The sequence below is a fragment of the Nanorana parkeri genome, unplaced genomic scaffold (genome assembly GCF_000935625.1).
Source record: "Nanorana parkeri isolate BGI_ZX_2015 unplaced genomic scaffold, ASM93562v1 scaffold25, whole genome shotgun sequence".
NCBI lineage: Eukaryota > Metazoa > Chordata > Amphibia > Anura > Dicroglossidae > Nanorana > Nanorana parkeri.
Genome location: NW_017306293.1, coordinates 1,377,772 through 1,403,380, shown reverse-complemented (window position 1 = coordinate 1,403,380; position 25,609 = coordinate 1,377,772). Strand labels below are relative to the sequence as shown.

Here is a 25,609-nt window from a genome sequence, read left to right as displayed (position 1 = left end):
GTTTTTTTTTTACTAACTTGATTGAAAACACTTCCTAAACTAGAGAACTCTTCCCCAATACTGGACACGTTGCAGGTTTTAAGGTGATCCTGGTCTTTAGAGACATAGTTTTGCAGTGACAACACTCTTTCCCTGTCTTCTGGTTGTTGTCCTGTGTTGTCACCCTGTCAAACATGCTTTCAGTGGAAATGAAGAGGCCGTGCTGACACTCATTGTTGAGGCATGATCCACTGCATGGCTTTACTCAGGGAAGACTGCCCTGAGGAATGCCATGCAACCATTGCTGGAGAGCTTGTAGACAGAAATGGCTGAAAAGAGGCTGCAGTCAATGAAAAAGCAACAACGGATGAAAAAGGTCAAAATAAGTCTTTTTTTAAAAACCAGAAAATTCTTTGATACACAGAACCGTATCAGCCTAAATGTGGCCATACACTCTTCAAATGTCTCTCGTTCAGCCCCGCAGGCTGAACAAGAGAAATCCATTTAATCTCTATCCATGCTGAATAGACTCCTTCAATAAAATGTAATCAAAAAATAATCTTTTGCTGATTGGAGGGGTTCATGCAGGGTCACCCATGGCTTGAATTTCGGCCAAAAAAAGCATGTGCTGCATTTGTGGCAGTAGACTGCGAGTGCATTGGGGTGCCATTCATTCTTCATGACACCACACGGCACGTTAGCAAAGCACCATGCTATGATTGGGCCCTAAATGTCTTCATTTAGGCTGGGTTCACACCTAGGCGTACCAAATATGTGCGCCCATAGGCATACATTGGTTTTCACATGTTAAGCGTTTTACAGCGCGTAGGAACGCGCTGTAAAACGCCAAGGTGTGAACCAGGCCTTAGGGTTTACATCAACTTTAAATATAATGGCTCCGCGGTTGATATCCCAACCCAGGGGTGGGCAAACGCCGGCCCTCCAGCTGTAGTGACGCTATAAATCCCATCATTCATCATTCATCAGTCTCTGGGAGACATGCCTGTGACTGTGAGAATCTTGCAATGCCTCATGGGATTTGTAGTTCCACAACAGCTGGAGGGCCGGAGTTTGCCCGACCCTGCTCTGACACTGCTCTAGCTTGGCCTGTTAAAGGAAGTTGGAATATAATAAACTTACTGGCCGGATCATAAAGGGTAAAAAAAAGCCTAAAAATGAAAGCTAGTGCAGCCACCATATTTAAGGATTGGTAAGCTGCAATATATTACAGTAATGTATTACATGTGCTATCTCGCTGCACGTCACTCCTCCACAGCCGGCAATGAAATCGGCTGTGTCAGCAAGCAGGGTAAGGTGACAGTGCCACTTTAAAGTGCAAGGGTAAAGCAACAGGTTCACTTTTAAAGGGTAATTCCACCTTTTAGAGAGAAATCATATGCGCATAAAAGAAAAATTAGAATTATTATGTTTCTTTACATTGGAGCCAGTAAAACATTGCAACCGCGATCAGTGAATCACAGGTGCAATGCTCTGGCTCCTGCTGACTCTTCCTCCTGTCCATGTCCATACCTTTTGTCCTTGATGTCACCACATTTGTATTCCATTGAGAAGTACAAGTCCCTTTGCCATGGTGGCTGATGGTTTCTCCATGCACATATTCTGTCAAAGGATCTGTGAATGGATAATGCGGCTGTGTGGGCGGAGCCACACACAGCCGCATCAAATTAAAAACTAAACACCAGGCTGCAAAGAGAAGAACCCTGCAATTCAGGTAAGTAGGAGGGGGGTGCGGGGATTGCAATGTGACCATGTTTTATGTTACACCCTGAATATACTGTAGGTGTATTATGAAACATGGTCAGAAAAGCGAACTTAGCCTCTTTATTCTTTTTATTAAAGACCAACAACAATATAAAAAACAGAAGATAGTAACAAAAATAACATCAATACAACAGGACATTTATCTATATTCCAATTTACTGCACAAATAAATACAGATATAGGAACGGAAAAAAGAAACATTCGATTTTTGCAGCAACTGACCTCAAAAGCTAAAATTATTGGGGGATCATTGGAAATCAAAAGATTGCATACGTTTTCATTTTGTAATTGTTGGTAAAGAGTCAATGAATGATTCCTGTACATGTTTGATTCTCCTTACTGAGCATTGTCTCAGTCCAATCATTTTGAAATACAAACAATCGGCTTACTCAAAAAGAGAGTTAGAGAAGGTGGTTCAGAAAATATCCATTGATGCAGGATCGTTTCCTTCCCCGCCAAAGATATTATTATAGACAATAGCTTCCTACATCCAGGAGTGATTCTCATGCTGATGTAGGATTCCAAAGATCGCCCAAGCTGCAGAGAAGGGTAACACCTTGGCGACTCCTGACCGTGTGGCAATCCATGCGGAATTGTGCACGATTGCCGTGCAGTGAGGTGTCGCCTAGGTGTGAACCTAGCCAAATATGCTCATTCCGTCCAGCTGTCTCTAGAATTGTAACAGTGTATCTCCTTACTAACATGTATTTGTTTCCTATGATCCTCAGCTCCCTCTAGTGGCCATAATGCAGTATTTTCCCCATTCATTTTTCTGTATTAATATACCTGTTGAAGAACATTCAACCAGAAGAGAAGTAACGCTAAGAACATACATTCATTTTGGCCCCCTCAAAACAGTTGGTTACCATGCAAAGAACAAAAGTACATGGAGTTTTAATGGACACATAAGCTGTGCACATTTTTGTTATATATACATACTCCATAAGGCTTGTAAAAATACTTTTTTAGTTCCTTAACATATTGTGACAAAATTGCAAGGAAACATTGAAAACAATCCTCGATGGTTGTTCTACCATATTATATCATTGTGATATCTTGTGTAACTACTGTAATTAGTTTAATATTAATCAATGAACAGGTCACAATCCTCTTATGGTGCACGCAGTGCGAAGACACAGGATGGGTATGATGAAATATTATGCAGCAATTATTACAAACTTTTTATGGGAAAACCCAGACAATATGTCTTCTAGGAAACACTGGGCCACTCCTGTTGTTGAGGCAGTTTAACAAAACAATGGCTGTGGAATGAAATCATGTTTACAGGCTGATGTTACAGTAATGTTTTGTGCAACCTTGTTGGAGTTATCTGACCCGTGCTGTTATCTGATATGTTGACAGGTAGGAGATTCACTTCCTGAAGTGCTGGTATTTGATGGCGGCCCAGGAAACAAGACTAGCCTGAAAGATGTGTTTGGTAGTGAGAAGGGGATTCTGTTTGGTGTCCCAGGAGCTTTCACCCCAGGGTGTTCCAAGGTAGGTTGGATGCAGTCATGTCTTTGTAATATAATATATTATGCAGCCCTTTATTACAACACATTTTTACCAAGTAACCCTGTAGTATATGGCATTTATTGTCATAGGACATATATGGAGGGATCCATAAAGTGTGCATATTTCTTGTTTAAATTCTCTAAGTATATAGAATTTGTCCAAAGTAATCCTTCATACTTTTAAAGTAACCTAAAACGATTCATCTCTGTTTGGTATAAGGTTTAGTATTTAATATACTTGCAAATTAATATAGTCCTTTTGATTTGCAAACAGCCAAGACCTATAAGAACTACTGCTCTTCAATGCCTATTGTAGCTTCATATTGTACTGCCCACAGTGATACCAAATCAGTGTGTTTGGTCATATTGGCATAACTAAAAACCTGTTAATGATGGGTATATAGGGACTGCCATTTATAAACACCTATGGAACTCGCTTGCTGTCTGGCTGCCCTCTGGCTCTAATAGTTTCTGATTTAAACCTGTACAGTCAGGCCTAATATATATTACATATAGGCTTTGTGTTATTTGCAGCAAGTATGCAGATCAGAAGATGTGCTTGCTGGATAATTATGCTACTTTAACACGCAAAAGTGATAGTCAATGATGGCTGTGTTAGGTGTCCTTTAAAACAAAGGTTCATTAAAGGTGAATCTCAGTCGCCTTACATTAATATATCTAAATCTTCTAGTCAGTCTAGCATAACCAATTCCATAGGGTAACAATGCTTAAGGGTGGTCCGCCATAGAGTAAGACACACTAAGACATGAAGTGTGTTACTGCCCGGATCACCAGGTGAAAATAAAGGAAAAAGCCTTAAAAAAAATAATGAGTCCGTCACATTTAAGTATCGGTAAACTGCAATGTATTCCATTTTTAATTTGGGGTTTAGATGCACTTCAATTTATTCCTCAGTCCCACAAGCTTCCTCCCTGTTGGACAACCAGACCCACAAAGCCGCTTCTCTATGCCAGTCGTGTGCCTTCCTGGTCATCAGCATAGTGATGTACAATGCATAACCAGCAGTCCTGTGCTGTACCTGAGAGGGCCTGCACATACTTTGGGAGCAAAGGAGAGTCCAGGCTTCCAGAGGGAGTGAGGAATAAGGAAAGTATGTTTCTCTATTATAGCTCCTAGACCTAATCAGCATTAGAGCCGTGTTATAGAAAAGGGGGAGCTACTTAATGGGCATTAAGTTCAGACATGCAAAAAATGTTATTCTAACAGGGCAACAATCGGTGGTAGGTGAAAAGTGCGGTACAACTAGTAACCAATCGGAATCCATCTCGTAACTGCCGCCTTCTGTAAAGCGACCTCTTAATTATTTTCTCTGGGTAACTTCTCTATGCCTAGTGCTTTCCTCCTCACAGTGCTAATTGAAAAAGAATGATGGTGCATGGTAGAGATATCTGACAGGTTCAGTGTCTGTAATTATAGTCATTTTAATTATTAGAGGATTATATGACTTGGAGATTAGCATCTTTAATTCATGTAATCATCCAAAATAATGACTGTAATTAATAGCTTTGATGCTTGCGGAAGATAACAAGAGAGGTTGTAAGGCTTCATATCAAATAGTGGTATGCTCTGCGTATTCTTTGTAAAATAAGACTAAATATGGAATTGACCTGTTGGGTACCATGAAAATGTCCCTCAGAATTGTCCTGTCTACAGTGCTGTCATCACATGGAAGTCTTTTGTAATAGGAAATATGGTAAGAATTTTGTGAACATCTTACTCTGTCCAGTGGTTTTAGTTGCCACATAAATGTAGAAAGCTATTTTATAATCTTTATAACAGATAAAATTGTAAAGAGCATTTGAAGGTTGGACCTAACGGACATCACACCAAGGCTTAAGTGTTACATTTATGTTCCAAAATGTGTGATTTATATATATATATATATATAAGTTATCCTTTGGAGAAACATGGCGTAGGTGGTAGGAAGGCTGAACATTCACCCCTGATGAAACTGTTTCATAATAAACACTTTATTGTATTGGTCTTGTTTGCAGTGCTGGGAATCTTGGTTCAGATTCCATCAGGGCTCTTTCTTCATGGTGCTTACTAATTTTTCCTGTTTGAAGGGTTTTCAGTGGCTCATTGGGTTTTCTTCCAGAATCTGAACCTGGAGATTCACATCAGTACCTGCTCCTTCAGGGACATTAAGAGGTGTGAATTACCTTTTATACTATAGAGGTCTAGAGGACATTGTGGAGATTTCACTATTATATGAATAAAATAACTTGTAGATGCAGTCACGTTTCACATCCCGTTATTTGGCTTTCTCATATAGCTGTAAACCTAAAACTATAGGGTTCCTTATTTATTTTTACCTGCAATGCTTGATTACTGATGTTCTGCTGACTTACTGGCTTCCATAATAACCTGAAGCACATTTGCCCATGAGAAAAGTTAGGAATCCTTTATTTGTATAGTTATTATGGCTCTGTGATTTGGGGTATTAAAGTTCCATCTGCATGACAGCCTGGTAACTAGAATTTTCAGAAGTGGAAGACTCCTTCTTTCTCTTTTGGCAGGCTTCCTTTTAAAGTAGACCTTGGGCCCAAATGTAAGGTCTGCTTATTGAATAGTGTCTTCACCTCTTCCCCTGTCAAAACTTCTAAAGCAAAAAAGAAATACAAATTTGCATACCTTACACTAGGGTTCCACCTGCAGCCCCTAGGTGAGGGTAAAATTGCTGTCCTTATTAGCGAGATCCTGGGAATGCTTAGAATCCCAGAATTCATCAGAAGACACTCTCCTGCATTGTGCTGAAGCTTCTTTTCTTGATTTGGGATACTCTGTGTGTCCAGGGATAGAGTATGTATTTTTTCTCATTTCTCCATAGGTTTTTTTTTTTTTTTTTTTAATGTGGAATACAATGTTTTGGCATGAGGGGGCACTATTTAATAAGCTGACCTTGTGTTTGGGTATATAATGTGTTCAAAGACGATTTACAAGCTCATCAGCTGTAAGGACACTGTTGGGACTCTTCCGGGCCTCCCTCTGGACACTTGCAAATTTGTCTGGCGCAGTGTCTCATCCAAGAGACTCACCAACAGGCACAAAGATCTGGAGTGGATGGCGATCCAGGGTGGGTTGCCAGTAAGAACTTTTATGCTTGCCAGGAACCTGTGCGGATACAGGCATTGCCCCTTTTGCATCACCGAAGAGGAGACGGCCCTGCATCTCTTCTGGCATTGTTCTGTTGAGGGCTCTGGACTTTGTGCCGCTGACAGCGATTACTCACTTCTGGGTGATGTATGGACTGTTTTTTGTGACGCTTTTACAGAAGAGGAGATCGGAGGCGCCTGGCGGGTGATGTGTTGCTTCAAGGACGCTTTATGGTGCGCCAGGAAGCGCCTCACCCTCCGGGGGGAGAGGATGTCCATTGGGGACTGTCGCAGACTGATTGTCAGAAAAATGTGTTAAGTATTCCTAGTTCTCTTTGCTGTATCACCACATGATTTAAAATACTTCTAACACTATACTGCTGTTTCCTGCAATGCATAATTCCTACCTAATGTAAAGCAGAGTTTGAGGCTGGTTTACTAAAGAATTTGAGAATGTTCACTCAATAAGTTATGTACATTTTCACTTCAATGATCCAATCATGTGTAGATGAAATAAGTAAATGGGAATTTTCTTTCGACATGATTGGATATTTGAAGTGAATTTTATTTTGTAATCCTTTTAGTAAATCGGCTTCACTTAGTGGGTTTCCAAGTTTTCTGTTACATTGTTAATCTTGGTAGCTTCACACCTGGCAAGTATTGCTTTGTTTAGTCATTGTCACTTATCTGTCGCCCACAGACACATTTGCCTGGATACGTGAGTCAAGCCGAGGACCTGAAAACGCGTGGGGTGAAAGTCATTGCTTGTATCTCTGTCAATGATCCCTTTGTTATGAAGGAGTGGGGAAATGCCCACAATGCAGAAGGAAAGGTATAAATATGGAATTACTCAGATATCAGTCAAGGGAGATACTACTCTTAGCCCCCATTCACACCTAGGCGTATTGTAATATGCGCGTCTGTCGCACGTTTTTTTTTAGCGCGATTGGCGGTAAAAAAGTTGCGCGCCCGTCACGCGATTCCAAAGGCTACTTGGCAGTATCCCAATGGAAAGCGCCCTACAAAACGGCCCAAAGTAGTCCCGGGACCTTTTCAGGCGTGGGCCGTTTTGTAGCGCGTTCGGGACAGGCGGAAATACGGCAAGGTGGGAACGAGTCCATTGACTCCAATGCAATTTATATTTTTGAGCGTTTTGTAGAGCGTTCTTCGAGCGTAGAACGCGCTACAAAACGTTCAGGTGTGAACGAGGGCTAAAAAGAAACTATGGTCTTTTTTAATGCTTTTTGAAAATAGCAGTATTTTCAAAACGGTATGATGTAAACCAGTGGTCTCCAGTCTGGGGCCAGTGGGGTGAATACGGCCCTTTGCTTGCATTTAACTGGCCCTTGGGGCACTATTGACCCCAACAATGGGGCAGCATTCCTTCCTCTGACACCAACAGTGGGGCCTAACAATGGGGCAGAATACCTCCCACTGAAATCCATTGATTGGGTGATATTTCTCCAATTGACTCCAGATATAGGGCACAATTCCTTCTACTGGTACTAATGATGGAGCCCTTTTGCTTCCACTGACGCAAACAATGAGTCATTATTCCTCCCTCCACTGACTACAGGAGGTAGGCCATTTTTTTTTTAATCCCCACTGAACCTGGGGCATTGTTTGCACTGATACCGGGGCATTTTCTACTCTCACTGACCACAGTCTTGAGGACAGTGAACTGACCCCTTATGTCAACAATTGGAACAATGTTTTAGTCGATGTGCTTCCCAGAACTATACATAAAAGTTTTGTGGCATATAATTATTACAGGGGTTTATATAGCGCCGTCAATGTACACAGCACTTTCCATAGTATTCATTTACATCAGTCCCTGCCCTCAAGGAGCTTACAATCTAAGGTCCCTATCTCCTATCTACCCATACTAGGACCAATTTAGGCAGCAGCCAAATAACCTACCAGTATTTTCTTTGAAGTGTGGAAGGAAACCAGGGTGCCTGGAGAAAACCCATGCAAGCACAGGGGAGAACATGCAAACTCCATGTAGATAATGTCCTAGTTGAACTAAGGACCCTGTGTTGCAAAGGAGAAGTACTAACCAGTGAGCCACTGTGACACATTTCCACACACCTTTCCTGTGGGCACAGCGTTCTGCAATGGTTTTACACATGTTTGTTGACTCATTTTTCCACAAGTGAATCTGTTTCCTGCAAAGAAATTGGAGGTACATGTGTCTGTGTTGCTCATAGCAACTCCTCAAATGTTTACCTTTTTAGCATGCACTAGAAAAATATTAGATGGAATCCTTTTGGTCATTCAGAAATTCAACTTTGTTACATTTGTAGCATGTAAAGCCAATGGTTTTAATTTCTTTACCATTTCCTCATCTCCTGTATTATATACTGACCTTTATGTAAGCTCAGATATATGCAGAAAGTTTGTATCCCATTGCGTGCTTGAGATTTGTTTTTTGTAATGTGGAAAGCACAAGGGTAGATTTTGTGCCGAGGAAGGCGCGGTCTGTTGTGTAACCCCAGGCATTGGCTGGCTTCCAGACTTTCTTGTGTAACCAACGTAAGCTGGAAAAGCAGGGCAGGATTGTCTTGTCTAATGCTGCTATCAGCTCACAGCTTGGATGCTTTGCTGACACATTTATGTCTAGGTACGCCATTATTTATTTATTGTAGTAAGATGACACTTTTTTAAGTAACCATTTAAATGGGAAGCGCCCTGCATGTACATAACCATTGTTAAGGGCAGCTTCACACCATTTTCAGGACCAGATCTAGTCCAGATCTGGTCTGGAAAATGGTGTGAACCTGCCCGCAGTTCCAGTGCATTCCAGACCAGACTAAATGAGACACGCAGTATTTTTCTGGTCTGGTCTGGAACGGACTGCGCTGGTGTGAACAGAGGCCGGAAATAGCATAGGGATACACTAGGAGGCATTTTGGGTCCGTAAACCATCTGGTCTGGTCTGGAGGTGGTGTGACTGGGCCCTAAAAGAACTAGAAAGATGTGAAGACTGACAGAACTAGATAAGGACTCAGAGTAATGAAAATGGCTTGTTTCCAAGTCTGAGAAAATCATGGAAGGACGTCATTTGTACAAACTGCTGGAAGAAAAGTGTTTTGTTTGTTGCAAGCAAGTCGCTGTTTGCTTTATTTTTTGCGGTGCGTTCCAAAGCGGTAGCTGCTGGAACGCACTGCAATCGCTCACAAAACTTCCCCCTGCATTCTGGAGCGAAGGGGCATGGTGGTGCATTGAAGTTAATGGCACTGCAGCCACGGCACTGTGTAATGTCGCGGCGCCCGACTTCCTGATTGGCCGGGAAGCTGGCTCCATGCTCCCTGGTCATGAGGTGATCAGGGGTGATGAGGCCGGCTTCCCGATCAATCAGAAAGCCGGGCGCCGTGTCATTACATGGCGACTCGCTTCCTGGTTGTCCAGCTTCCGACCAATCAGGAAGCCGGGACACGCTGTCCGGCTTCCTGATTGGCCGGGAAGCTGGCTCCATGCTCCCTGGTCATGAGGTGATCAGGGGTGATGAGGCCGGCTTCCCGATCAATCAGAAAGCCGGGCGCCGTGTCATTACATGGCGACTCGCTTCCTGGTTGTCCAGCTTCCGACCAATCAGGAAGCCGGGACACGCTGTCCGGCTTCCTGATTGGCCGGGAAGTCTGCTCCATGCTCTCTCCTCACAAGTGAGGAGAGAGCATGGAGGCGGCTTCCTGATACCGGAAAGATTGGGCTAGGCATCGAAGCGTTTGGGCGAGTAAGAGTACTCTGCCAAATACTCAGCATGGGCACCGATACCAATACTAGTGTCGGTATCGGTGCACCCCTAGTTATTAGGAGTGAGGTAGAATGTATGGAAATTCAATATAGAAGTATATCTTTTTAGGTTGTTTTTTTCCATAGATACAGTTTAAAGGGTGCTGCAGACCCCTCCTGTGTACTTGCAGCAGGTTTGTTTGTGTTTGTGTTTTATTCAAAAGCAGGAAAACATTTTTGTTAGGGTATTTTTTATTTTTTTTTAATGTCGAGTATTTTTATGTCTCATCGGTTGTTTTACTGTGTTTATGTTTCTGTAGGTGCGGATGTTGGCTGATCCCACTGGGGACTTTGTCAAGGTAATTGCAGTGTATCATAGCAGCAATACTCTGGGGGACATGTCTCAAACAATTTGTGACACCGACACAAATCAGACTGCCTCCCATATAGCAAAGTATATACAACAGCTTTCCCGTGTATTTGTGACCCACCAACCTGTAATTGAATACTGAAGATGAGAAAGATTTTTACTCTAACCAGACACACAATTAAGAAGTGGTCACAGTCAAGTTTCATTAGTGGCTGCGTTGCGCTAAATAGATGATATCCGTGTGTTTAGCGTACAGTGTCTCACAACGCAGTGCACTGCACATTAGGTGCGCTGGTGTGTTGTGTTACTATTCATTTTGAATGGCACCCAAACATACCTTCCAGTGGGCATGCTTTGTGTGCACTGCAACATGTGGTAATGTAGTACCTTGCATTGCATTGTCGTGCAGTGGAAAAAATAGGAATGCGTCAGAATGTATGACCACACACCAGCGCACCTAACTTGTTGTGCAATAGTGTGCGCTAAATGCACAGATACTGTGCCTTTTTAGAGCAATGCAGCAGTATCAATGGAGCCTAAAATTATTATATTACAAAGCCATTGAAAATATATCTACAAATGAAATAAATGCAAAAAAAACAATAAAAAATAAATAAAAACATGTTTAAAGTGACATTAAAGCCCCTCCCCCCCCCATCCACGGGACTTAACTTAAATGATGCCTCTTGATCTGAACATCTTCCTTCCAGTAGTTTTCAGCAGTCTCTCCAGCGCTTGTGCCAGTCCTTAATCCAGTGCATACTGCTGTCTCTTCCTGTCCCACGGAGTCTGTCCAATATGCACGCTCACGGTTGCATGCATTGACTTACACTGTGTCTCTCCTCTCCCCGCCGGTGATCTCCACTGGTCATGAGCCCGCACACATCCTCCTGCATGGCCAGCTTGAGAAGCTGGATACTACAGCCAGGAGCGAGCGGCGGAGACCGTTTTGGCAACTTTTTTATTTTTTTAAAACGTTTTTGCATATATCTACTGCTAGCTAGCAGTAGATATATGTAAAAAAAAGACTTTAATGTAATTTTAAATATTAATGGTTAGAAAAGCAGAAATAAACAAAAACAAAAAACAGCAGGAAGATTGGTTTTATAAGGGATTGAATAAGAAGACTATTTATTTGTCAGGTTGCTTTAACTGACACGATATGCTGATCGAAGCTCACCTCTTTGATTTGGAGATTAAACCCTGGTTCACACCTAGGTGTTTTTGAGCAGTTCGAAATCCCCTGAAATCAAGAAATCCCCTGATTTTCAATGGCCCTAGTTCACAACTAAGCAGAAAAATGCCTAGCAGGAAAATGCCAGACGCCTGAAAAGATACAGGAGCTTCTTTGGGCAGTTAAAGCGCTTTTCCTCCCCATAGACTTTATTGTAAATGGCCAAAAACGCGCAACAGAAGCATGTTACACATTTTTGTGAGTGTTTTTGCACGTTTATACGCACGTTCTTCCATTGCTTACAATGGTTTATGAGCTGCCAATCAAAACACAGGCGCCTTCATGTACGCGTGTTAAAATGCATATACAAATGTGCGCAAATAACCGCATGCTGCTAACGCGTGTATAAACACGTAAAAATGGTGCCGCCTAGGCATGAACCGGGGCTAATGGAATAGAGTAAATGCAATACTTTGTATTTTTTTTTCAGATGGAATACATAGTAACTTTGTTATTTTGTATCTCTGAATCCCTTATGAGCACTAGGTCCGTTTTTTTTGCCCAGCAATAGCTGTTGTATTTGCACAGCAAATCCTGGTTGTCCAATGCAGGGGGTGGTAAAGTGGAGCGGCAGCTGGGGACATGGACAGGACATGCTACACAAGCCTGTGTACTCCGATAAAGTTTTTTGGGGCATATGTAGCACTCCAAATATCCACAAGTGATAATATTTTTTTTTAGTCTCCTATCCAACAAGCAAATAGAATGCTCCACATGTGAGAAGGAGACTAGAGCCCTATCACTCTCAGTTGCGTTGAAAGAATCCAATGAGTCTTAAAGCAAAACTCCGGGCAGATCAAATCTTAAACCCTTTAGCCTCACTCCCCCTCTGCTCAAGCGATCTAAGGTTCTGTGAGTCATCACATTCACGGGGCAGGGAGTGATGTAGGAGCCAGCTGGGATCGTGGTTCAGGTGAGTATAACTTTGTTATTTTAGCTTCTAAGACAAAACAAGCAGTTAACCCTTGCAGTGCACGGGTAGCCCCACTGCAAGGTTTAGGAATTGATGTGCCCAGAGTTCTGCTTTAACATCAGTGAGGGGGCTTAGTACAAGATTTCCATCAGGCAAATGGATCCTCATCTGTTGTGTTGTCTCTTTTAGATAGCCCATCGAGCTCTGAGAATCCTTTGCTAAGCCTTAAAGGGAAATTCCACCTTTTAAAAAAAAATAAATGCACAAAAATGTGCATTTATTATGTTTTTGCAGTAAAGCATTGCAACCATGATCAATGGAATGCATTGCTCTGCAGTAACTTTGGTGGGTGGGAGTGTCAATGGACTAAAAGTGTGGTAATGTCACCACACTTGTATTCCATGGAGAACTACAAGTCCTTCTGCTGCAGTGATGCAGCTTTGTGGACAGAGCCGTACCAAAAATAAAAAATGTACACTGTCCTGTGGGGAGAAGATCCACCGCAATTCAGGGAAGTGGGGGTTACAATCTGACTAAGTTTCAAGTTATACTCTAAATGTTGGTGTAACATGAAACATGGTAAGAAAGGTAAATTATGCCTCTAAACGTATGTGTGTCTGTATAGATGCAGCAATATAAAACAAAAGTTTAAAAGCCTAGAAAAAAAAAAAATTAAAATAAAATTTACGTAAACACTTTGTTACCTTTTTAAGCTGGTATAGCTTGATGCTGTCTAACTATATATATATATATTTACTTCAGGCTGCTGGATTAGGATTGAACAAAGAAGAGCTGCTCGCTCTCTTTGGGACCCAAAGGTGCCAAAGGTAAGTCCTTGCCGCCTAATGCAGTCCTTCCTTTGCTGGCTTAACCTAGTTCCCATTGCATTCTTACTATAGAGCTGCACATATACATTCAGAATAATACTAACAGGGTTATTCACAAAAGGGTGACGAGTTTGGAGAAGGCAGGAGAAGTGGACAATCTAGGACAACATAGCTGAACTGGAGACATTTTCCAAATCCGCTAGATTGTTCACTTCTCCTGCCTTCTCCAAACTCTTCACCCTTTTGTGAAAAGACCTGTAAAAGTTTTTTTTTTCTTTGTCCATTTGTATCAAGAAGGTGGCTCAGTTCCACACTGTCAGTGTTTTTCAGTAAGCTGATCTAAGAATTCAGTTTGTGACAACTTCACATGTTGTTCTCACACAAGTTAAAGGGCCAGTTTAATGTGCGCCATTTTAAGTAGCACAACACATTCGCATCTATACTTTATGTATACTAGGTGGTGGTGCCATTTAAAATACATATTGCTTAAAAATGCTTGTGAAAATAGCTTGGCCTTAGCTTCCAATGATTCCGGGAGCCACAGGTAACATCACCATCACACATTACTCCCTCCTGGGATAGCTGGATGCTAAAATTCCTGGCAGAATGCACTAAGGCCAGGTGTGAGGTTAGTATTTTTTTTACTAGTAGGACAGTCAGTAAATCATACCTCCTATTTTCATGGAAAGTCAGCTTTAATAAAGCCAGACCAATCTGATGGATTGCTGTTTACTCTCCCTGGACTGTTTTTATAAAATATGTATGGGTTTTTGTTGTTTTTTTTTAATAATTAGTTGGCAAATAATTAGGTAGGCGAGAGCCAACTCGTTACTGTCCTGCATTCCAGCAGTTCGGCCGACTATTATCTGTGGATAATACATATCTGTAGATGCCAATCCCAATTCACACTTAACAGCCTATATTTTCTTTTTAGAGTTTAAAATTATTTTATTTTTTTTATTTACTGTCTGAATATAACTTTAACATCTGCATTGTGGCAGTTTTGTTTTTGTTGCCAATTCATGTGATCAGTTTGGTTGGATCGGATCAGGAATAAGTAAGTGGTTCCCAATTGTTAATGTGCAACCAGCATGTTCTCGGCACTTCAGGAGAATAGTTTCAAACTGAAATGTAGGTTAACATTGCCTTTAGGACATTGCATTGTGATTACGAACAACAATCTCTACAGACTTTGGGACAGGAAAGAACAGCAGGACAAATCGGCAGACCACACGATCCAACCCTATTTTTATAAAGTCAGTCTGCAATGGCTTGGTAGTAAAACTATACAGTCAAATCATGGTAGCAGACCCAAATCAGAATATACATGTACCCCATTCTGGATAGCCTAGTGAAATGCCAGGTGCCTAGTGGAGTAAGTGTATAGCCAGTCCCTGAAAGTCCAGTGAAGGTATCTTGCTTAGTGCTCTTGGTACCATTGCCTGCACTTCTGCGCACATCTGTCCCTTCTTGGCTCAATCCTGTTAAAGTGTTGACATTGTTGCAGCAAACTACGGTCCACTTTCTGCCGTTCTTCGCGCTACTGCATGAGTTACAGAGGGACAAAATGCTGCAACATTTATAGGTCTATTTACCTAAAGGGTGAAGAGTTTGGAGAAGTCAGGAGAAGTGAACAATCTAGGACAACATAGCTGTACTGGAAAGTGAGCTGAATTGGAGAATGTTTCTGAATTGTCTATTTTGGCCTAGATTTCTCTAAACTCTTCACCCTTTGATGAATATCCCTGTTAATATCTAAGGCCATTTAGAATAAAGTAGGGAATGGTTAGAACTTCTTCAAAGTCTCTGCTGTGGAGATTCACCCTCTCTTACTGAACATTGGCTGAAAGCAGGGGAAAATCCACAATTTTGAGTTATCATTGGAATAAAATGAAAGTGTAATTCTTCAAAAGGGAACCTGTTATGGTACAGCTATCTGAGGGTAGGACTACACTGGTGATTAAATCTCTGTGCTAATGAGAAAATAAACTGCTTGTTGGCCATCGTTTGTAACACACTGAAATCAATGTGATGCTAATGAGAACTGCCAACAAAAAGTTAAATCTCTTAATAGGGTATACACGGGTAGATTTTTTTGTACGAACATTTGAATGATCGATAATGCCATTAGGGACCTGGTGATTTGTCTTTGGAGAATTTAATTTGATTTTCGTTTTGGTTTACCATTCGATTTTAAAGTGAATTAACTTTCCCGAATTAAAACCACATTCACTAAGAATTTTGTTCGATCAAGAAAAATTTTCCAACATGCTCCCTTCTAATTTTTTCATCAGTCATCGATTTAATTCCTATCAACTATTAGAAAGTCAAACAAACGTTTCAAAATCGATTTTTCGCTCATTCAAAATTCTGACCTATACCCTACTTTAGTAGGAAATGAGATTTAATCGTCATGTAGCCCAAGGCTAAGAGAGGAGTTTTCTCATTTTGGAGAGATTTTCTCACTTGCGGTTGTGTTTCTGAGAAATGACCTATTGCATTTTTCTAGGCGACTATAGGAAACCTTTTAAGCGTATTTAAAAACAAACCTTTAATATATCGGTTTACCAGTCCTTTATAAGGTGGCTGCATTCATTTTCTTATTCCAGGCTTCATTTAATTTCATTTTCACCTGTGAAGCCTGCAAATAACAGACTTCCTGCCCTGGGTGGCTGGACTTACCCCTTCACTGTATGGAGGGAGCCATGGTTTCTTCAACCATGTCTGCCTTTTGTTCATCTCCATTACATTGGGGGTGATGGGATTATTCGTTTTACAGAAGGAAAATTACATTGTTTGTGCTTCCAGTTTATCTCACAAGAAGTGAAAAGGAAACTGCATTTCTGTTAGCCTGACACACAAAAATAAAAAATTGATTCGGTCTCCAAATAAAAGGACTGGTAAGGTGCACTATATCAATTTTTTTTTTTTTTTGTTCTTGGGTGTAGTTATCCTTTAATAATGATTTATGTTGCAGTGTGTGTTAAAAAAAAAAAAAAAAAAAGTAAACGGGTCAGATCTCACTAGCATACGTTTACCAAGTCAAGGACAGGCTCAACGTTACATAGTGTATGGCTGGCTTTAGTCTAGAAAGTAGTTACTGACACTGGATGATGCCTAAGCAAAGGAGGGCATTCTAAGGAGTGCTGTGATCTTGTAGAGATAATGCTTGCCTTCCCCTAGCATATTCAGAATATAATGCTCTGTCTATGGAGGGATCTCATGGAGAGTTAATACCTTTAATCCATGGTCCTGTTGCAGTTGGCACCCCGGTCATCTTCTCTTCCAGGTACGCCCTCAACATCCTCACCTACAATGTAGGAGCAGCAAGGACCATAAAATATCTGATGCTAGTGCTGCTTTAAGGCAGACCAAGAGAAATGGTGTTAGCATGGTGAATGGCCTTGCTCATTCAAGTTTACAGTTCATTTTTTTTTTTTCTTTTTCTTTTTCCCCTACAGGTTTTCCCTGATAGTTGATTGTGGGAAGGTGAAAGCTATTAACGTGGAGGAAGATGGCACTGGTCTGACCTGCAGTCTGGCTGGAAACATATTGTCTCAACTCTAAACTGGAAATGTACATATTCATGGAAATGTCATTTGTTTGTAGAAGTATAACACTGCAAAGAACTTAGTATCAGGACTGGTTGTATAATATCCAACAATTATGTATTAAAGGCAATAGCAAATATTTCTCCTGCGCTAAGCTGTTTTATTTGTCCTTATTTTAAATGGGTTGGGGCTTGTTCACACCGTCTCCAGAGCAGATCTGGATGCATTTCTGGAAACATGGGTATGTCCCTTTTTTTTTTTTTTTTTATTTAACATTCTAGCACTGAACGCAGTACAGTTTGAGAAAGTTCAGCAGTGAAAGAGGGCAAAGGTGCGCCAGAAAAATGTGTAAAAAAGAGAACCTTGAAAGGCAAAATAAAGTGTATCTTGTATGTGTAAATTGCTAACAGTTTGTTTAGGGGATCGGGATTTTGCTTATAGGAAAGCACAGCAGGGAGATGACTCATCAGCATGGCGATGCCCCTGCACTGCCCAGCCAAGAGGCTGTGGGAAGGAAGTGACCAAGTTTATATTGTTAAACTTTAATAGAGAAAAGTAAGGTCACATGCCTGACTTTGCAGTGTGGCAAGGGTGCATGTATCACATGAGTTGAACAGACTTAATTTAGCATGTAAACCGTTTTCCAAACAAATTTAGCTGTGTGTGTATAACTGAGGCTAGGTTCACACCAGGGCGATCCTTGACCACGCAGCAATCGTGCACAAAACCACATGGATGGCTGTGCGGTTACGGAATCGCCCACCACTGTCAATCGCGCTTGGTGTGCCATTATTTTCTAATGGCACCCCAGTCTCGCCAAGCAGATCGCGCGGTTTCCTGCTGTCATATCGTCTGTGTAACTGAGCACAATTGCGGCTAAAAAAAAAGCTGCATGTAATGTTTTGCAAGAAAAAGGTACTTGTACTTTTTTTTTTTTTTTGCTGATCGCTGTGTGCAATTGTGCACTGCACCTGTGCGTCCTAGGATTACTCAGATCTGAACCTAGCCTTACTGGCAGGAGTTTACTTTGAGTTCTATAAATATTTTCATCAAGTCAGAAGTCCTCATCTGCATACTTATAACAGGTTGGTGACTCTGTATCAAATACAAAGGGTCAGCATGACAGCCAGCTAACTAGCACTTTCAGAAAGAGATGTCCGCAAAGGCAGTCCGCATGTTTCCCTCAAAAGGTTACTTTAAAGGGGTTCTAAACCCTCCTCCCTTTTTTTGCCTATATCTACTGCTATCAAGCAGTAGATATAGGCAAACAGTTTAAAACAAAAACGCTAAAACAGCGGTTTAAACGTACCTTTTTCTTTTCTTTGCGCGCTCCCGCCCGAGAAAACAAAACTGTTCGGGTGGCCGCAGAGCATCTTGGGGCATGCGCAGTTCGGATTCTCGGCCGGGAGACGAGCAGAGACGCAAGGTAAGTGTATGGACACGTGCACCCGCATGCAGACACCGATGGATCGGAGAGACCGAGCAGTCAGCGCTGGATAGGAGAGCCGCCGCACCGCTGGAGTCTCATAATTTAATATACTAGATTCCTGGCTGTTCTTTTGATCCAAAGGCTTCACTAACCTGGACTAAGCATGCAGATCATGAGTTTTCCTTTGACCTTATTAGCTGCATTTTGGAGGTGCCAGCTTCTGTATTTCTCTTGGCACAGGTTCCAAACTATCGGCAGCTTCAATGGGTTATTTCTATTTCGACACAGGAATGTAGAATAGTCTATGATGTGTGAGTTATAATGCTGCCCACGGGGTGTGGACACTGTTGTAGTGACTGTCACCTTCGGCTGCCTGTTAATCTTATCAGCACTAGCTGCTTGGGTTTATGAGTACACAAGGCCTTGCCTCCTTCTGGGCCTGGACATTATATGTAAAGATGTGTATACTGGAAAACATAAACACACAGAAAACAATCCTGATTATGCTAATGATCTTCCAGCTCTCTTGGAACAGACCAATGACCGTAGACGAGATCCTGGCACTCTCTTACAGTAAGGACACCCTTTCTTTAATTCTTGTCTAACCTCGCAATTAGAGCCTGAATCCTCACATACTTCCTCCACGTCTAGGGCAGACCCACACACCCTGGAGCTTTTGGACAAAATTCAACAAGCCTTGTGTTTTAGCCATGGTGGTCTCTTACAAGCCACTAGGCTTACATCACACACATGTTCATTCGCATGCTCATGTTCATTCGCATGCATGGAACACTTGACTCAATGCCTGGGAAACTGATGATACCCAGGATAATTTTTAATTTATTCATCCAAGGGTAGGCAGCTTTTTCCATTGACCAGTCACTCCCACGTCCTCTGGAGAATGGAGTGCATCATCTCATCACAGAAGGTCTGCAGATGACAGAGATTGGGCTCACTTTGCTTCTGCTTTTGCAAGCCTTTCTTGCATTCTAATGGCAGATATTCTGGCCACAATATCCAAGTCTTCTGTATAAATACTTCCTCACACTTCCATGTGGGAGGCTGCCTTTTTTTTCTGCATAAAAGCTTTTTTAGTATCCTAGCAATTATGAATGCTCAGGTTTTCCCCTGCAGCTCCCTTTCTAGCACTTTTTATCATGTATATTTTACTGATTCTTTTCTGGTACACTTCCAATTTATTGTGATTTTTTACACGTTCGTGGAATTCCTCTCTAGGGAGTGCTATCCCACTGAGTCCAACTCCTTTGGTTGCTTGCTTATTCTCCAAACTCTAACCTTCCCTGTTGGGTTTCCCTAACGTCCTACATTAACTGGGATCCGTTATGCACTCCCCTGTTTTTAAGATGTCTGTTTACACAATATTTACTGAATAGTTAGTGGCTGCCTGTCTCTATTAGCCTTTTGTATTGCTTGCTCACAAAAGAGGCATGTCAGTTGGAGGCGGGGTTAAACAGGGACTGGCCTAACATTGTTTTTGTTTGCAGTGTCCAAACCTCCTGTAAGTGGCAGTATAACCCACACATCATCGATTACATTACCGTGTTTCTCAATTGACCCAAAGAAAAAGATTTTACAGTAAGTACAACAATCTTATTTTTTGGAAAGCTTTCAGCAGCTGTTGCCTGCTCTCCAATACATTCATATTAATCTGCAAGTCCATGGACAGACCCTGGTCTGCTACCTGTCCCAGCCCTCGACTACGTTTTCTTGATATTTCTTTGTCTGCTGCTGGCCCTGGCCTTTTGCGACATTTCCTGGATTACTCTTCTACTGGTTCAGCTCTCCACTTCCACCTGCTACATTTATTCTATGGGTCAACAGCAACATCCATGGCCAGAGGATATAGTTCAAGTCCTGGGGGGAAATTCTAGTATTCTAGGTGCATTATTCGTAAGGGAAAGGAGGCTGCTAAAGATGAAACGCAACATCACTACATAGTCTGACCGGATTTTTGCATAAGAGACCTTACTGTAACGAGCCCCTGTTCGCTCGGTTCCTCTCTCCCGGCACTCCTCGGATTTCAGACCACAGCGTCTGATATTTCGGTCGTCTGATAATTCTGGATTGGAACTACAGCTATGTGTCGTTCGTATCCAGTGGTGATAGCTCCGAACAAACACCAGGCAGGCTGTATGTAAGTTCAAACAGGAATCTCCTTTATTGGATGCGCACACACTTTTATAAACAACAGTTTGAAGGTGGCCCAACTGACAACATGCCTATTGGTCAACTGCAAAGTATCCTCTTGTCCTCACTTTGGTCCTCTTGGCCATGCAAATGAGGACTTGAAACAGGGATTGGTCTGATAGCTTGAATGGGAGGGCTGATATGTGTACCATTGTCATTAACACTGGGTTTCCAGAGCCGGTATTGAATTGTGAAATTGGACGGCTGTAGGGCCAGGCTCCCCCGCAAAAGCCGTCCATGGGCCCCGGACACCCAGTTCAACCCACAAGGGGGGGGTCTCTATAGTCCTAGGTCCATAGTCTCTAGGAAGGAGGCTGGCCCTCAGGCTCCTCCAGCAGTCCCAATGACGGTTCAGTCCGTCACACTTACCAATACCATCTCTGCTGAAGACACCCAAATCTATCTCTCTACAACTCACCTTTCACCTTCAGTCTCCTCTTGCATCACCAATTTACTAATTGACTTATCAGTATGGATGTCACACCACTTCCTAAAACTAAATTTTTCTGAAATTAAGCTCATAATATCGAATATCACCCAAACTCCTCCCAAGACTTACTACTCTCTAGCTCACTTGTCACCTCCTCCTTTCCTTGCCTACTGAACTTCTCCAGAGCCTCCGTCATCCTCTAACTATCTACCTTCATCTGTTCTGCTCAATCTGTTCTGCTATCTTCTACTTTGGATGATTGCTAAAAATTCATCTCTTCAGGGAAGACTATCCCTCCTCTACCTAACAACTTTTACAATCAACTCATCCCTACACTGGTTATCTTTTTGTATCACTTGCTCCTCGCTTTTAGATTGTAAGCCTTTACTAGCAGGTCCCTACTAACCCTCTTGTCTTAAATTGTATTGTAACTGTACTGTATCCCTTTTATAATCACTGTGGAAACTGTTGGCGCTCTATTAATGTTGTACATTAATAATCTAATAATTACCACTAAAAGGGCATAGAAACCTTAACTTGGGTTTCCATGTTACTTTCATTATCTGCTACTCCATAAGGGGAAAAGTACATTTCAGTATACCATAGCAACAAATCAGATTCAGTCTGCTGATGTTAGATCACTGAAAGAGGAGCTATAATTTGCTGCCACGGATTACTCTTATTTATGCATTACCTCTAGTCTTGGCATTGCCTGAATGAAATTAGTCCGCAATTTCTTGTTGAAAAAGAAGGTAGATCTATTCCTACCTTCTTTGCCCATATACAGCAAGATAAGGCAAACTCAGTGTCTGGGCCTGGCCTCCAAACAGTAGAGCAGTCACAAATGGTCACGCACACGGTAAGATTTTGTTGTTGGTTTTTTTGTTTTTTTCTTTTTAATTATTTGGACCGGTACCATTTATCTATACATGGTTCAGAAGTAGCTGGATACCTAAAATTCAACTTGGGGCTTAGGATTCCCTTTATTTCCAACCCAGTGGAGCACCTCCACACCCATCTAAAAAAACAAAACTGTATACTTAGATGTGGATATATTTGTCAGTATCCTTCCATGAAAAATAAAACGCAAATTTCTCTGAAATAACTCAAAAATGACAAACTTAATTGGCATGCATTATTGTTTTATTACATATTTAATACAAATCTAATTTTTGATTCAACAGAATATTTGAAACGAAAATGGCATGGACTAAAATGATGGGACTCATAACCTAATATGTCAGTGCAATCACTGTAGTTCTTCTAAACTTGAGCAAACTGATTCAGATCAGTATGCATGGAAGGCCACTTTAGAATAATCCAATGATCGCTCTTAGTCATTTTTGGGTGTTTTTTAGCTGTGTGTCTTGGGTCATTATCCAGTTGGGAGGACCCATGACGTCCAACTGAGACAGAACTGTCTGACTACTCCAATCATTTAAAATCTTTTCTAGATTTTCAAGGGGTTCTTCACAGTTAGAGCGGTTAAGGTCTGGAACTCGCTGCCACAGGAAGTGATTTCAGCTAAGAGTGTGGAATCATTCAAGAGACTCCTGGACGAGTTCCTGGGAGACCATAACATTCAGGGGTACAGGTATAGCTAAGAGGAAAATCACACATGGACATACACGCACACACCAGCTCATAAATGCATACACACAATAGGTTGGACTTGATGGACTTTTGTCTTTTATTCAACCTCAAATACTATGTAACTATGTAAGATATACCAACAAATCTAACCAGGCCATTTTAGAATATATTTGTAGAGTAACTCTTGTAGTTACTCTATGACATACCAATGGCATGCAGGTGTACATTAGACTGGCTTTTAATGTCCTGACTTTTCAGGTGGAATGAAGCATTGTTTCTATAACAAAGTTGTCCAAATCTGTAAAAAAAATTCCCCCCAAGTGTCTGGTCCAGTTATGTCCCATGTCTTCTTTACCCTCTTCTTCCTCCAGCACGAGGTGGATCCTCAATGTTGCATGAAGATGCTGAACACTCACTGGGTTAATGGACAGCTGCCACAATATTTTGGATACATACCCAACATAATAGTGACAGTATATAGTCAGAAGGAATAGCTAGCAGGTATATTTTGGTTGCTCAGGAAGCAACATATACGCACAGCTGAATTCTGTATTGTCAGAGAGGTGTAGGTTTATAAAATTGAACCTTTTTTTAAAAATTGTATTCTCTGAAAGGGTAAATTTGGCTGTCGGAGACTGCGCAATGGGAGGCTTCCTGTATCACAGTGGTTGTGTGGTAAGAAAAGGGAGGAGATAAGGAGATGAGAGAGGAAATGATGTACATGCAGAAACCACAGGCTGTGACAAAGTAAAGTAGGGCTAAGTAGAGAGAACACAGCAAGAGAGGTGACGACAAGAGGACTGAATGCTGGAGAGTGCAAAATGTATGGGTGGGATATGAGACCATGTGTGTGGAAGTAGGAGAAGCTTGACAAGTTGTGATCGTTCTTATTCAGCATTGTAAATATGGACAACCACGAGGGGAAAACCATTGACCGCTTGATGGATGGAGCACTGGTCACATGGGTATGTAAGACTGGTTTTCTTTCTTTTTTACAATTCTTGAACATTGTGAGCCACTGTGTAGAGAACGATCAATTAAACACAAGTACTAATACAGTTCAACCCCTATAACGTATTGCAGATCTTGTGCAGCATAGTTGTCAAGTGTGTATAAGTGTGTTCAAGTATAAAAACCATAGTGTCACAATAATTTATGATCAGGACATTATAAGGATTGCCAAAATCCACATTAGGACTTCTATCATTTTGTTTATTTGTATTTCATTTTTTCTGGCTGCCTTCCATGCTTGGCACTTCCTCTCTTCTGCTAGTGAATAGGAAACCAAGGAAGACTGCTGCAATTCTGTACTGTGGGTTTGCTTTTCTCCTGGTCATGACTACCCTGCACATTATGTCCCATAGTCTCCAATAAGGATGGGCTGAGTGTTCGATTCGAGCATGAGTTAGAATCGAACATCGGCAGTTCGAGCGCTCGTCGAACGCCGAACTTTATGGGATGTTCACGGTTTGTTCGATCGCGGACATTCCATAATACAAAATGCCCACTGATTTGTTAGTCTTGCACCTGACCACAGGGCAGGTGCAACACTTTGCTCAATCAGGGCTCAGCGGAGGAGGGGCCTGAAGGAGAAAGTTCTCTATCAGGTCCCCCATGCTGATTGACAGCAGTCGGGTGCAATAGCCAGCTTGCTATTGGCCAATAGCAGGCTGGGTATGGCTCAATGCCTGCAGATGAAGAGGGGGCGGGGCAGTGGAGGAGCGGAGCAGCTGACAGGCTGGAGGACGAGGAGCCGACGGACTGGAGGAGCCGACGGACCGGAGGAAGAGGAGCGGGCGAACCGGGAGAAGAGGAGCGGACGGACCCGGGAAGAGGAGCGGACGGACCCGCAGAAGAGGAGGTGCGGACGGACTGGAAGAAGTAGGTGCCGCGGCCGGACGGGGGAACGGAGAAGCCGACGGACCAGGGGAAGACAGCAGCAGAGGTACGGGGGGCAGCAGAGCAATGCAGTGGTCTGTGTCCCCGCTGCCTCCGACAACACAGGCGGGGATTTGAAGGGACACAGGACGCTGCAGCCACATGTACTGGCAGCTGTATGGGGGTCGAATATTCGACCCCCATACACTTGCATTGAGTTTGAGTTCGTACTCAACATTTCGGCGGTTCGAATACGAACCGAACACGGGGGTGTTCGGCTCATCCCTGGTCTCCAATAGGTTAAATATTAAAGCTGATAGTTTGCCTTGTCTGGTTTCTCTTCTCGCCCCTCATCAACAACCTAATGAAAAGATGAAAGACATACTTTTATTTGATACCAGTGACATCATCACTAGGCCTCTGTGCAATATGGGCAGATAATGGCTGGAGGGGTTAGCAGGGAGGTTTACATAGCTTCCTGGAAGTAGAAAGCTTTGGTAATGACTATATTTGATGCTGAGCCTCCATGCTGAAGTCCAATGAATGAAAGAGGAGGGACAGGGGCAGGGACAGTCCAGCCTGGGGAGGAAAAAGCTAGATGATGCTGGATGTCTCCCAGTACGGTGTGCTGCAACTTCAAATGCACATTAAGAGACACTCACAGTGTGCAGTGAAATCAGAGTAAGCAGTTTCAGTACACAAGAGGAGTCTGCATAACTGTACAAGGCTGAAGGGAAGGCCAGAATTCGGATTTAGTGAAATATAACCTTGTTTACAGCCTAACAATCAATCTAAGCTCAGCTACTTCCAAGTCTTTTGATGGATCCCTTTCAGTTCCTTTCTTAAAGAAGCCCAGGCAGAATAAAACTTAACCCTTGCAGTGGGGCTACCCTTGCATTGCAAGGGTTAAGTGATCATATTGGTCTAGGGTGTAAAATAACAAAGATAAACTCACCTGAACCTTGGTCCCCCCTGGCTGCTAGACCAGTCTCCACAGCCTCCAATGTGCAAGTCTAGAGACCTGTGAGTCACCATGTCTAATACAATGTA

General features: G+C 42.2%; 2 protein-coding genes across 2 annotated transcripts in view; both read left to right on the top strand.

Annotated features, from left to right (window-relative positions):
• The window catches only part of PRDX5 (peroxiredoxin 5), an 18,323-nt gene extending 1,153 nt beyond the window's left edge, over positions 1-17,170 (top strand). The window contains exons 2-6 of the mRNA XM_018565170.1: positions 3,124-3,258; positions 7,092-7,223; positions 10,447-10,485; positions 13,406-13,470; positions 16,932-17,170. Coding sequence (XP_018420672.1) covers positions 3,124-3,258; positions 7,092-7,223; positions 10,447-10,485; positions 13,406-13,470; positions 16,932-17,037 — 477 coding nt within the window. The 3' untranslated portion in view covers positions 17,038-17,170. The remainder of the gene's footprint in view (positions 1-3,123; positions 3,259-7,091; positions 7,224-10,446; positions 10,486-13,405; positions 13,471-16,931) is intronic.
• A 6,372-nt stretch (positions 17,171-23,542) lies between these two features.
• CCDC88B (coiled-coil domain containing 88B) overlaps positions 23,543-25,609 on the top strand; it is a 64,215-nt gene continuing 62,148 nt past the window's right edge. Inside the window, exon 1 of the mRNA XM_018564910.1 lies at positions 23,543-23,646. Within this exon, the coding sequence (XP_018420412.1) occupies positions 23,587-23,646 (60 nt within the window). The 5' untranslated portion in view covers positions 23,543-23,586. The remainder of the gene's footprint in view (positions 23,647-25,609) is intronic.